General features: G+C 44.5%; 1 protein-coding gene across 1 annotated transcript in view; it reads left to right on the forward strand.

Annotated features, from left to right (window-relative positions):
• The window catches only part of LOC135910989 (cuticle protein 19.8-like), a 28412-nt gene extending 14372 nt beyond the window's left edge, over window positions 1–14040 (forward strand). Inside the window, exons 2-3 of the mRNA XM_070533305.1 lie at window positions 12720–13698; window positions 13971–14040. Coding sequence (XP_070389406.1) covers window positions 12720–13698; window positions 13971–13972 — 981 coding nt within the window. The 3' untranslated portion in view covers window positions 13973–14040. The remainder of the gene's footprint in view (window positions 1–12719; window positions 13699–13970) is intronic.
• The last annotated feature ends 378 nt before the right edge of the window (window positions 14041–14418 follow it).

The raw sequence follows: 14418 nt of genomic DNA on the forward strand, positions 1-14418 counted from the left end.
AAAAAGAATCGAACCAGGGTCTCCGCAGTGTGAGACGGAGACGCTACCACTCAGCCACGAGTTTGTTCCTTCAAAACGGGACAAAATCGCCTCTAGTGAATGCGGTGTTCCCTTAGAAACGTGCCGTAGAAAGGTATACTACAGTGTATATCGGTAATTAGGACCATGTAACTTACAGAAGTCGCAGTTTCACGAGTAGCGAAGTGCATTTCTGCTAAATTTCTTCTGCGCTCTGCGCACACGCAGAGCCATCTTGCGACAAACACAGAAGACCCCCTCCTCGCAATGTACGGCACTGCCCCGACACGTGGCGCGCCACTCGCCCCATGACCGTGTCCGCCTTCATGGCCCGGCTATCTCTGCCGATCGCCACGTTTGGCTGGCGTAGCGCGTTTGAATAGGCGGTGCGAACGGGATGCGATAACGCTATCGCGTTCCAGTCCTGAAGGCGGAGCTTAAGCGTCCTCCAATTTTTGTAACGCATGAGCGCGCTTTAAAGAACGCTTTTATGCGGTGGTCTGGCTTGAACCGAGAACGTACCGCTTATACAGAGGGCGCTATGCAGGACTTGACAAAGATTGTATGAGCAACGAAGTCACACCAGAAACACATGTACATAGGTACACGTCACCCTCCCGCTTGGGGCACGGCGCCCGCAAGGAGAAGAGGAAATGGCGTTCGGTTTGAAATTTCAGTGCTTTCCTCGGCGCATAGTGACTCAGCAGACATGATCTTTAGCGCGCATTGTATGCACTGTCCTTGTCACCTCAAAATGGCCAGACCTGTTGAGGCACCCTTTAACGTATGCAAATGCCACCTAGATGGACAGAACCATGGTAATTTCGTTGGCCGCCGCTTGCCGTCACTTGATGACGCTATTCTTCGCATTCAGCTCAATTACATAATTAATCTTAATAATTAAGCAACTTCGCGATTAGGTCAATGAGAAAATTCTAGAGCAGCATCAGATAATCTCTAAGCAGCTTCCTGTTGCTGAATACGTGCTATATAAATGTGTTTTTCTGTGCTTGAAAGAAGCCCGCGAATACACGTAATTATTAAATTAGGCAGGAATTCAAAAGGTAATCCGAGTATCGCCAAGTACCTTAGTTCTGTCCAGCTGCGTGGCGATTGCATATAGTTAAAGTTTGGTGCCTGATACTTGAGACACCCTGTATAGATCCCATGTGGCAGTGAGTTAAATATTGCGCCCTCAATAAAGCACACTTATAACCCCCAAGAGTGCTTGCATAATTATCTTATCGCAAAAACTTCAGAAAGCCCACACAGTATAAAATTTTCGCAGATAAAACTAATAACGTAAGCCTGATTTAAAGCGAATACGAACAACATTGCCCCTTCAATTCACCCTGGACGCCGAGTAAAACGACTATGATCCTCGAATAAGGCATAAAATTATGAAAAGTTTCAGAGTTGCGTAATTATTTTGTACTCTTTTACAGAAGCCACAAATTTAAACGAAAGTTTGCCGCACGTTACACCTAAAGAGACAGTACAGAGAAAAATGATTTCGGGCCTTGTAACGTAAAACTATTCCAGTATATTTCTATTCCAATCTCCTGACGTCAAATTTGCGTAACCACTGTCGCACGCACCGGGTGGTCACCCGCAGGGTTGTCTGAACAGACCAATCAAACGCTCTCCTTGTTCATAGGAGGTCACTTTTGTTTGCTTGAAAAACGAATAGCATTGCCTACACTGAGCGGCTTGTCGTATCTGATTGGCTGACAAGAGGCGAGGAGAACGCTCAAGTGGAGAGGGATTCACTGCGGCAGAGCCAGTGCACTGAAAATCGATAACCGGATGAAGAGGGTGGTGCCGGCGTCTGCGATTGGTCGGCTTTCCCTTACTTAGCTTGTGGTGGCTGGTCTAAAATCACGGCAGCATGCAACGGAAGCTTAAGAATGACGCTAAAACTGACCCTCAGCAAAGAAGCGTTGGCAGAATGAGGTGGTTAACGTGCCGAAATGCTCGAAAACGTTACACGGCCACGCAAGAAGTTTTACGCAAATACACCGATTCTCTCCGGCAGGTGCGAGTAGCCAGCGTCTGAGCGATCGGCGGCAGCCATCTTTTATTCCTTTCGGAACGGGGCAGCCTGCGGCTATTCCGAAGAAAATTCAGTTTTGTTGGGCATATTAATGCATCTTCATCGCATACACGTCACTTTGACGCGGTGAGTTTGTGTGGTTTTGTGACGTCGCGTGACAGGCAGGTGAAGTGGGTGCAGCCCGAAAACTTTTTACCAATAGCCGAAGGCTAATGGCGAAAAAGGGTCGAATCAGAAATAACTGTTTTTTTTCTGTCAAATCATGCTTAATCAGTGCGTACACATCATATCAGATGGGGAGGTATCGCGGTTTTCGTGACGTCCCGTGACAGACAGGTAAGTGGGCGTGGTTGAAAAAAAGATGTTGACCATTCGTGGAGGGCAGATAGCAGAATTGGAATAGAAAAGTTTGAAATACTTTTACGTTATAGCGCCCTCCTTCTGCGTCAGTAAATTACCTTTATATGACACAAAAACACCACTCTTACCACGATAAGACGCTTGGTAAACCAGAAAAAGCGCCAGAGCGAAAGATGGGTGGCGAAGCCTCCTTGAAGTTCCCCCATCTAGTGGCTGCGAAGTCATGGGTTTTGATGGCATCTTCTAGGCCGTACTTAATTATATAACGGTACATATTGACGACATTGTGTTCTAAAGAACCAAATGTTAAACATGGAAAGCTTCGGGAATCGTTACTCAGCCAACGCACCCCTAATGCGGAAAGATAATTTGGGATCCCTGACGTCACACTGACGCACCGTTGTCACCGTTTCGGCACGAAATTCAAATACCGATACTTAGACTTTCTGTTTCTCATCTAATCATCAAACTATTATTTTGAAATGACTGCTTGCAGTGTTCTCGAACAATGATTTATTAGTCTCAACTGATTTATTGTTTCGCTTTACTGTCCCTTTAAGGACCCGCCCCGCCTCCCTTTCCGCCATATATATGCTCGGTGGGACATATAATTCTCCCGGCACCATGTCAGCATTGCGTAAGGTGGCCGTACAACAATTTTGAGGGGTTCAACTTTTTTAGAAAAGCTGTTTCTTTAGCCACACTCATTTTCCTTCACAATAACGGTGGACATAATGTTCTCCCCCTTGCTTATAATATATTCATTGTTGGTGGCGCTCATATATTCTCCCAGGACAGACTAAATCTGCTCCGACAGTGAAACACATAATGATCCGGATTGCTTACTAATGTAATTTACGTTATTGCTATTCTTAGTGCACATTGAAAATTGCCTTCGCATTAACCATAGCATTTCCCAGCTTAAACAAGGTGCCCGCCTTACTTTACCTACAGCACTGGGGAAATGTACTATGCACCTCTATAACGCTTGGAACAATGGATGTCGAGCGTTTTTGTTCAAATCTCCCGTTAGGCCCGAAACGAAAAAGTGCCACACACTTCCAGCCTCCGGTTAGGCGTCACCAATTGGATTGCTCCTGCTTTTTCTGAACATGAAGCTACTGCCCTGTTTGGTTCTTTGATAACAACGGGGAGGCATTTCAAGCATTTCTTATACCGTGTCATAATAGGTCGAAAGGTGGACCAGCAAGTTTTATTTAGCTTCCAATTATTCGACGTACAAGTTTGCCCGCATATCATCGCTAAGATTTCCCAGATATCCTCAAAATACTAACTTTGTGAGTGATCTCATTTATTCTAGGAAGCATTGAAAACCAGCATATGACGTTTTTGAATACTTCAAGTCTGACTGACAGCTTCCCTCTAATAGAGCACACAAACGACGAATCTGCTTATATAGCCATCCGTACTACAACCCCTGCATTGGAGAGCCGCTCCTTTGTCTACTGAATTACTCAATAAAATAAGAAATGGTAATCGAATATTCTTATTGCAGAATGTCTAGGCCTTCAAGTACACAATTACTTTAACTAGGAGAAGCCGTCTTCGCTTTGCTCTCGAATAGAGAGCGACAGAGAGAAGAAGATTTATCGGGAGTAGTTTGGGCGCGTTTGCCACTTTGATTTCTCGCCGAGCAATGTGTGCCGTTCCTGTGAACAATATAATAGCCAAGTGGGGCCGATCGCGGAGATATAGTAGGCCGATTGCTGAGACAGTTAAGCCTCGGTACGTGGGTCACGTAGTTGGCAAGGTGGAGGGTCTCTGTGTCGGGTCGGCTCGTGTGCGATATACTGCAAAGCGTGGTACAGAAGGGAAACGCTAACATGCGGTTGTTTAGCATGCATCTAAATGATACATAGGTTCCGCGATGGAAGAGCAATGTGAAGAATTCCCGGCGCGTACTTGAAAACAAAGTAAAGCTGCACGCATCATTGCTATCCTTTGCATAGCTTTAATAAACCGCATCAGGAAATCTTTGTTTGATTTACCTTGTTTCGAAGAAGTAGGTGGGATCTGCATATATATATATATATATATATATATATATATATATATATATATATATATATATATATATATATACACGGGAGGAAAGGGGGTTAACAAATGGATGCGATATTGATTAGTGCAATCTGAAGAAGCCCACAAACAATGACAGCAAGGATAGCATAGGGGAAATTACTTGTACTAGCTAGTTGAATGAAAGAAATGATAAATAATGGAAATGAAACTGGATGGGAAAACGACGCCGCGGTAGCCCGAACGGTAGAGCATTTCATATCCCATTTGACAGGTTTGAATTGACTTATCGGAAGCTTTGTCAGAGTGCCGGTACTTCTAAAACGAGATGAAAAGTCATATGTTCGGAACGCCCTCCTCGAAATGAAACTCTTCGCACGCTTGCGCAAGTGAAAGAGAAGTGCTAGTATTAGCAGTGATGGGCGCATTTCTATCCTGCAATAGATCCGCACCTGCTCGTGTGCAACGAAGCAAACTTCTTTCGCATGTTGCAATATACAGGCAACAAAACAACGTTACCGTCAAGGTGTTGGCTCCGACTTGAGCACCAGAGTATAGCGTGAATTTCGCGGATTCTCTTTCCGCTCGAGTCGAGCAGGGGAAGTTCTTTTTTGATCCGGGCATGGCGACTGAGTTCGCAGTGCACTGTGAAGTGCCGCGGTTGGCCCGCTGAGTTCTTCTAATTATGTAGAGGAGTACGACAGGTAAGCCACGTTCATTCCCTACATCAACAACCGCAGGTCCTCTCTCCAGCGCCGCTTTGCGAGGCACCGGAAAAGGCGGGAGAGTTTGTAATTTGTCCTACCAGAGTTGAATAATCAATTGGGACTAATTACGTACTTATGCGGAACGCAAGAAAATAGTAATCTGAGTATCTCCGAGCGACGCAAACAACATTAACTTGGTTCTGTCCGGCTATGTGGCACTTGCATGCATTTATATCTTGGTAGTTGAGACACCCTGTATATTTATGACCTCTGCATCTAGATGACGATGTTTCCATCCCGAAGTAATGTTATAAATTATTCAAATAACTATTATATTCATGAGTCGTTAGCATTGCCTACTGGAAAGAGAAGCAATACAGATATATTATTTACGTGCTTTTCACACGCCGTTGATAAGAGACTGCCGAACAGGTCACTCAAGTCTGCACGTTTTTTTTTTGTGGTCAAAAAAGCACCAATGCAATTAGAAGTGAGGTGGACATACAGCAGCATATTCATTTCCTAGGCGTTAGCTCTTCAAACAATTAAAATTACTGTTAGTTTGCTAGCTCTTTCTCTTTAAAAGGTATAATAACCTTTGTTCTGTGTGTACATTGAAATGTATTGTGTCTGTTCATAGTGCAATTTAAAAAAAAGAAACGCTGCAAAAAAATACGAGTGAAGTAACAGCCGCTAGTGCTTCTCATGCGCTTTTTGTCCTCCTATTCTCAGGATTTGTAGAAATCAACCGAAAGTGTGAATTAAAAGCCCTACATATCAACGCCAACAATGGTGCAGTGAGCGTTCAGCCACAGTAATGTTTTAGCTGGAAAGGTAGAGGCAGCTCAAAAGAAACCTCAGTTGATGTCCCCCCGCCCCCGCCATTCTTTGGAACTATTCGGTGGGGGCTGCATGCAGGGGGGCATGGGGGCGGGTCTCCAGCACCCCCCTTCCGCTCCCCCCGTAGTCGGCACCTATGGGGTGTAGAATAACATATGTTTTCAGACGAAAGATATCCAAGAAGGCGCGATAGTTATTCAACAGTGATTGCTTGTATCCTTCTACTAAGTAATACTTGTGAAGTTTTTTAATCGGGGCAATGTTAAACCGTTTAAACAATTAATCGGTGTGTGCATAACGGTCGACATTAGCTATATGCCTAATCGCCTTTTTTTGAAGTCTGTATATCTTAATGATATTGGCTGTCGTTGAACTTGCCCATACCAAGAAACAATAATTGACATGTGATGAAAACAAGCTCTTATAGAGTGCTATCTTAACAGAAACTGGAAGAAAGGAACGCGTTCTTGTAAGTATGCCTACACATGTTGAACGATTAATCATTAAATTCTTAACTTGACGTTCCCCTTGCACTTCAAAAATAGTGCTAGAGTTTTGATGATCTCTACAATTTCATTGCCGCGCTAATTGTAAGTATCCGTCCCCTGGAGAATAAATCTGTTTCCGAGAACGAAAAATTAAAGCTTTTGTTTTTGTTGCATTAATGACAAACGAATTTAGTTAACTCCATGCGTTTAGACACTCTGACGTTGCATTTATAAGTGTAGTTATGACATACATATCGTCAAAGGTAAGGAAATGCTAGTGTCATCTTCGTACATTATTTATTCAGGTTTATCGCTCATTTTAGCAATGTCATTTATGTAAAAGGGAAGAAGCAACGGCCCTAGAACGATACCTTGTAGAATCCCAGCAGTTAGTACCTAGAGAGGAGAGAAGGAATCGTTAATTTTTGCGCACTGCGACTGGTACTGAAGGTTATATATTTCAAGAGTGAAAGTGGGGTGCCGCGAATACGGTATATTTCTAGTTTTTCAATTAAAGTGTAATGAGAGAGATAATAAAAGGCCTGGGAAAAATCTATGAAGACTCCAATGCGTCCTTCTTCATATTAAAAAGATTTAAGAATAATGTCGTTCTAAGATACTAAAGCAGTCTCTGTAGACCTGCCCTTCATAAAACCAAATTTTCATCTAGCTATTGCGCCAAATTTAATACAAAAATTCACGAGTTTCTGAAAAAATAATTTTCTCGAAACCCTTTGAAACTATAGGTACTACTAAGATAGCATGATGGTTTGTAAGTTAATTTTTGTCTCCTTTTTTATGCAACACTGTCACAACGGACGTTTGCATTTGTTTTGGGAAACAGCCTGTCTATAAAGACAAGCTATACATGTGGAAGAGTAGTGGAGCTATAATATGGATGACATGTTTAATTGGAAAAATTTTGAATGCCGTCTATGTCACGCACGCTGTTCTTCTTTAGCACTGCGAAAGTTAAAGCTATTACTTGATTGTTGGTTGGTCCGGGAATGGTGTTCTTCGTTTGCTCATTCACTGCATGAGCTACATCTGGCTGTACTTTCTGCGTTGACTCTATAATATATGTTAGAAAATGATTCAATCTTTCCGGAAGCTCTAAATGCTTAACCATGTGACCATGTATAGCTTCATTTCATGAATTATTAGAGAATTAGACGCCCTGTGAAGCAAAGCGTTAAGTTTTCTCCAGATGGGAAGAAGTTTAATAAAAGTCCTGCAGGATGCACGTCAGCGCGCAGTGAGCGTCGCCCACGCAGGGACCAACAGGGAGTACCTGGCGGCTGCTGCGCGAGCCTGGTGGACAGCCACTGCTGGCCTTGTAGGAGCGGGCTTCGTGTGGTCTTCTCCCACTTGACGGAGGTAGAGTCGGGCGGAGCGTTTCTGCACTCCCAGAGCACGTGTGCGAGTGTCACCGTGACCCCGCACGAGGGGCACGCATCGTCTGGGTAGACGTCCGGGTAGATGGTGTGTAAGGTGGCGGGGTTTGCATAGGTATCTGTCTGTAATAAGCGTAGCGTTAGCGCCTGCGGCCTGTTTAGTTTAAGGTGCGGGGGTGGAAAGAGACGCCGTTCCAAGTAAAACGTTTGATGATTTCATTGTAGGTTAATGGGGCGTCCCTGTACGCCTCCAGCTCATCGAGACGTGGTTGCCCGGGGGTGACGGCGCGGTCGGTAAGCGCGTGCGCAGCGTCGTAGGCTGCGTCGTTGAGGTTGGGAAGGGCGCCCGGGATCCGATCCAGGTGGGCGGGAAACTAGATGACGGTGGGGTGCTCGAGAGTGCTCGGATCAGCGCCGCGGAGGACGCGTAACGCCTGGTCGGAGACGACTCCTCTCTCGAACGCTTTGATGGCCAGTCTAGAGTCGCTGAATATTGTCTTTCGCTTATCGTCGAGCATTGCCAGGGCTATGGCCACTTGCTCCGCCACTTCAGGGTCACGTGTGCGTACAGTGGCGGCGTTTAAAGTACGTTGCGAGGATGACACCGCTACCGCGGCGAAGGCTCGGTTGCATCGGTAGGCGGCGGCATCCATGAAAGCGACGTCGTCCGCTTTCTTGTTTATTCGCTAGAGTAATGCAGTGGCCCAAGCTAGGCGCCTGCCTCGATTGTGTTCCGGATGTACGTTTCGCGGAATGGGTGCGATCGTGATCAGGTCGCGGAACTCGCGGTGAACCTGCGCAAACTCCGGTGGATCCTGGGTGTTCTGTGGGAAGTACCCGAGCTCGTGCAAGATGTGACGGCCGGTCTCCAGAGTTATGCACTCCAATTGCAGCAGTCTGCACGAACTTCTTCCCTCAAGTAATTTCTTTTTTTCGTTCCTAATAAAGGTACTGACTTTATTTCGGTATTTTGTTAGCATTTTAGGCATGAAATGACTATGGTTTTTCAAAAACTATTATTCAGCTTTGTTTTGTTTTCAATGATCTTTAAATATTCGTGATTTATCCATGCTTTTCGACGTTTGTAGTATTTCTTAACAACTTTTTCGTTATAGTGTTCAAATGTATTTGCTTAAAGATAGCAATGGACGAATAATAGGTTGAATCTGCGGTTTCTGAAATATAAACTCCAATGCGTTTGGGGAAAGCTCGTGTTAAATGCAGTTACGGTAAAAGGAGTGATGTTTTGAACTGCTCTTAACCATGATTGTGCGGGGTTTTTTTATAGCAGGGTCCATAAAAAAAATTAAGTGCCAAGTGGTCACTACTTGCACAGCATATTACACTCATTCCCAGGTTCTCCTTGTTTACGTTGGTAATAATAAGATCAATTAACGTTGCCGAATCAGGCGCAACACGTGTAGGCATTTCTGCTACTATCTCATAACCACTTGACTCAAACGTAGCTGCAAACGCCATTGCGACAGAACACGACCCCCCTATGTTGATGTTAAGATCACCACCCAGAATTAGTTGTAAGTTGGCGTCAGTTAGATAACTTAAAAGTTTTTCAAGAGTACTAATGAAATTATATAGTGATGAATCAAGTGAGAATAAACGAGATAATAAACGTAATCATCTTATGTATCAATTAAGAATTCAATATAAGCCTTTACATATGAAAATATTGGCGCGATTTAAGAGTCTCTGCTGTTTTCTACCCGTTAATAAAGAAAGTATTCTAACCATCTCGTTTGAAAATCTCGTCATCTAAGGCATACCAAGTCTCCGTAATAATAATTAGGACAGAAGGAAAATAAATTTCATCCTTGTTCCGTTATTAACGAATGCTTAGATGAAGACAGCACAATTTTGTCGCGATATCGACTTCCTAAAAGATTACTGACGTCACAAGGTGATGCCACTATTGCGAAAGAAAAGCCGCACCGCAACCACGCACAGTGCTTTTAGGCAATCGTTTGAACGTCATGTGTTTCACGAACGTGCAAAACATGCGAGTTTTCATCTTTCCGCGCATGAATTCGCCCATCATTCGTCCACACGAGCGTCAAATTCGCAGTTTTTTTCAAAACTGTTGCCATGCCATAAAGTTGCTTTAGAGCAGGACATACGTGTTCATTGATGAACGCCGGAGCGTTAGAGTGACAGCGATCACGTGTCGAGATGCGCGTCTTCTTTGTCTGCTGAGGCCCCGAATCGCACTCAGAACGACTCCTGAATTAGAATGAATGTTTTGTATTGAACTGGAATTATTGGCAGGTACACGGTGATATTTTTCAGCATCGTCTTTGGTGATAGCCACATTAAGAAGCTCGCCAGTTTCATGAAGGTTATTACCAAGTTCCTCATCAGCAAGCTTGCATCCTGTTTTATTTATTTGTTTCTATTTACTTCCCTAGCAACAGGGGCCGAAACGTACGCACCCAATAATATTAACAATAATTTCAGTGCGCGCGTCAAAAGAAAGTGCGGTACACATTTTTTTTTTCTTTTTTTCCTCTGCTGACAATAAAAGGACTGAAATGAGCAGTGTGACTGGCTGTGTTCATATGGATGCGCTCGCAGTTAAACAATTGGCAATAAGTCTTGAAGGAGCAATTTCTTCTAAAAAGAATAACTCTCCGTATGCTTGCTCAGTTCCCTGCGTAGAATTTTGAGGACGTTGAAATGTACGCATGAGCGTAACAACTAAGAAAGACTTTTCAGGTACACGATTATGCAACCAAGGGGTAGAAATAAAATTTTAAAAGCTGCAGACGAAACTGTATGTCGCTTGGTGAACATTTACGGAGTTCCATGAAAAGTGTAAGGACTCAGAATCTGGCCAGAGAACATATGCTTGTTTTATATATAACCTCGCCTAACTTACTCTCAATTCCTACAGCTAGAATAGGGTGTATCTTCCCTAACAAATAGCACAACGTGCAAACGATCGTGGTAAATGTATACTTTGTGCAGAGAGTCGGTTTAGCACACGGATACTAAGTTATTAAAGCGTTTTTGTCGTCCGCTGTTGTTGTCTTCGCACTCTTAGGTGTCAGGATACCTGTGTACTATACGAAATCTGCTTCACATATCATACACTGCGCAATAAAGCCAACTAGATTGCATGCCATTGGAAAAAGTAAAACAACAAAATCCTTTCAATACATCCCATTTAAGGGATTGATCTATAACGCTCTTGCGACTACTATGGGAGACGACCACTATTCCGATGACGCTAGGATAAAACGAGGGTGGAATGCTTGTACTCTTGCTTAGTAGTTATGCCCCCTCTGACATCAGCGCTATGTTCTGTGGACGCCACAACCACGGCCATGCTCACTTCCCTTGTTTGTTCATTTTCAGTACTGCGTCAACTGGCATGCGCCTGTAGCCGCATTTAAGTTTTAAGACAGTGCCAACACTGATGCCCCTAACAAAGTCACTTATTGATTTCTTCAGAATTTACTATCTTAAACGCTTTAGGGCATTTTGGAATGGGCCATGGCATTTATTGCGGCTCGACTATTCGAAAGTTCTATTACGTTAAGATGTCAAGCAACATGAAGAGTCACAAGCTCCTTCGCAGAGGAACTTAACGCCATTATTTGCTCCTTTTAGTCGATTAAGCACATAACATCCGTGGTGTGTGAACACGGAGTGATCCAGCAGTTACGAATGCAGCAGTCACGACCATGCATAAAAAAGACAAAGCTAGTAAATCCTGCGACTGAGGCTCTAGCAAAGAACAGATCGTCTTTGATGGCATTGAAGCAGGGCTCCGCCGTGCCTCCTCTGTGCGCTGACGCTCGGTGCATAATAACACATCCACCCCCGTCGACATACATAGATCGTGCGATCATAGCTTTGTATTATGATTTTCGTGTTTTTTTCTTGTTTGAGTTCGACTTTATTCAATTTGAGTTTTGAGAACGTTACTTGGGGGAATTACATATGGAGAAAAAGGTATACAGAAAGGGGTCCCACAGTGGGAACACTGGAATGGTACATTTTGCTAAAATATGCATAAAATTAATACAAAATAACAAAAGCAATTTCGAAATGTAGGCATACAATAGAAGCAAACAAAATCAATCGCGAAGTACAAGCAAACAATACATGCAAATACAAGGAGTTGGCAAGAATGGGAAGTAACGAACTGAAGAACTAATCAAAACGGAATAACTGATGCAAATAGGTGAGTAAATAAGCGAGGGCACAACGAAATGTCACATATGCAATGAATAGAAATTGAACACTAATAATTCATACGAGAAGTAAACGAATGAACATAAACAAGAATACATGAAATGCACGGGAGAGGAGAAATAAGCAACGACAGCAATCGTCATATAAATCAACTGCTCATGACTGGGGAACTGAACGTTTGAAAAAAAAATTAATCTGGACGGGGTTTTAGCCTTCAAGGACAGGCTATTTCACACTATGATGGCAGCGAAGCTTACGGTATTTTGTCCGTAATTAGTGCGAGCCCTAGGCAGTAAAATATTATTATTGTGGGAAAACCATGAATTATTAGAGTTAGTCGTAAATTTTCTTCCTATGGTGTAAACGCATGTATTGATTAATAATAGCTAAGTGATAGTTTTTTTTTGAGGGAGTGACTTACTTTTGTGAAGTATTCGACGGGTATATGCGTTCCAATGTGTTGACATTGGAAAAAAATTCAGCCACTGGTTAGTCAATGCTTTACAGAAATATCCATAAGAAGTTTATCATGCGAATCTATGAACCAGAATCCAGCTTCTTGTTACCTATCCATCAACCTCTCCCGCTACTCTACCTCTCGCTGCAGTTCCGTGCCTACGTCCTCTTTGGCCTTACCACCAGTGCCTTTGCTGGCCACGTCGGTGGCGGCTACGGGCTCGGCCAAGGCCTTGGCTACGGTCTTGGTTACGGACTGTCTAGCTACGGCTTATCCCATGGCATTGGCTACTCTGGCCTTACCGGCTACGGCCTTGGTTACGGTTATGGCCACACCCCGTCGGTTGCCCGCACTGTGTCCACCTACCACGCTGCCCCAGCCGTTGCCACATACTCTGCTGCTCCAGCTGTCGCCAAAGTCGCTACCTACGCTCCTGTTCCAGTAGCCACTTACGCTGTTGCCCCATCAGTCGCCAAGGTTCACACCTATGCTGCAGCCCCAGTCGCAACCTATGCTGCTGCACCAGCTGTGACCAAGGTTGCCACCTATGCTCGTGCCCCAGTGGCCACCTATGCTGCTACCCCAGTCGCCACCTATGCTGATGCCCCATCTGTGACCAAGGTTGCCACATATGCTCGTGCCCCAGTAGCCACCTATGCTGCTGCGCCATCAGTTGCCAAGGTTCACACATATGCTGCTGCCCCAGTGGCCACCTATTCGGCTGCCCCACCTGTGACCAGGGTTGCCAGTTACGCTCGTGCCCCAGTCGCCACATACGCTGCTGCGCCTGCTGTCACCAAGGTTGCGACTTACGCTGCTGCTCCAGTAGCCACCTACGCTGCCACCCCATCTGTGGCCACTGTTGGACACGCAACTCCACCTTTCGCTGCCTACGCTGCTGCCCCAGTTGTGAGCACTATTGCTCACGCAGCTCCAGCAGTTGCCACTTACGCTTCCCCAGCTGTCGCTGCCTACGAGGCTGCTCCAGCCTATTACAGCTATGGCGTTGGCACTCTCGGATACGGTGTCGGGCACTATGGCTACGGCCACGGTCTCCTTGGCTACGGCCTGAACTACGGGTACGGTCTCGGCACCCCGTACCATTATGGTGCCCTTATCCGCAGGATGTGTAAGCATTTCTTATTTTTCATACTTTTAGCCATCATACGCAATACCGTTTTTGTGTTATTCTTTATTATGTGTGTTTTGGCTTGCTTTTGCGTCACTATTACCGGGCTCACCGAACGATAGTCGATTACAATAATGTAAGGGTGCATCAGTAAAACATTGTTTTGACTTTCTTTTGTTGATGTGAAGGAGCTAGAACTTTTTGAGATGATGCAAGGTACTTACTTTTCTCAGTTGCATGCTTGAAATAATCATTTTTTTAATTTTATGCAGGAACCCATTCTTTCACGCATCAGGAACGCCTCGCATTACATCCAACACATCAGGGCATCCAGGACAGACGGCTTCATCTTGTTACATTGATGACTGGATGTTAAATAAATTATTGTTCATACTTTTGTCAACTAAGATTGCTGCCTTTGTCAACTCTGAACGAGTACAAAACTGACTGATTCCTTTAACGTTCCCAATCTGCACACGTCTTCCGACGCGGCGTATTGCAGGGCTCCAGATATGCTTCGATCCCTTAGGCTTCTTTACCGCACATCCAAAGCACGTTAAAGAAAGTGTTTACAGGAGCGCGGTACAGGAGCACCGGCGAACGTCACGGCCCTTGCAAATAGAGAAGTGCACCAACGAACGCACACTGCCTTGCCCCCTTAAGAGTTTATAACGAACGCGCATGTAGCAAAATTGAGTGTATTATTTTTTTCCCTTATGG

Source organism: Dermacentor albipictus, chromosome 2 (genome assembly GCF_038994185.2).
Source record: "Dermacentor albipictus isolate Rhodes 1998 colony chromosome 2, USDA_Dalb.pri_finalv2, whole genome shotgun sequence".
Taxonomy (NCBI): domain Eukaryota; kingdom Metazoa; phylum Arthropoda; class Arachnida; order Ixodida; family Ixodidae; genus Dermacentor; species Dermacentor albipictus.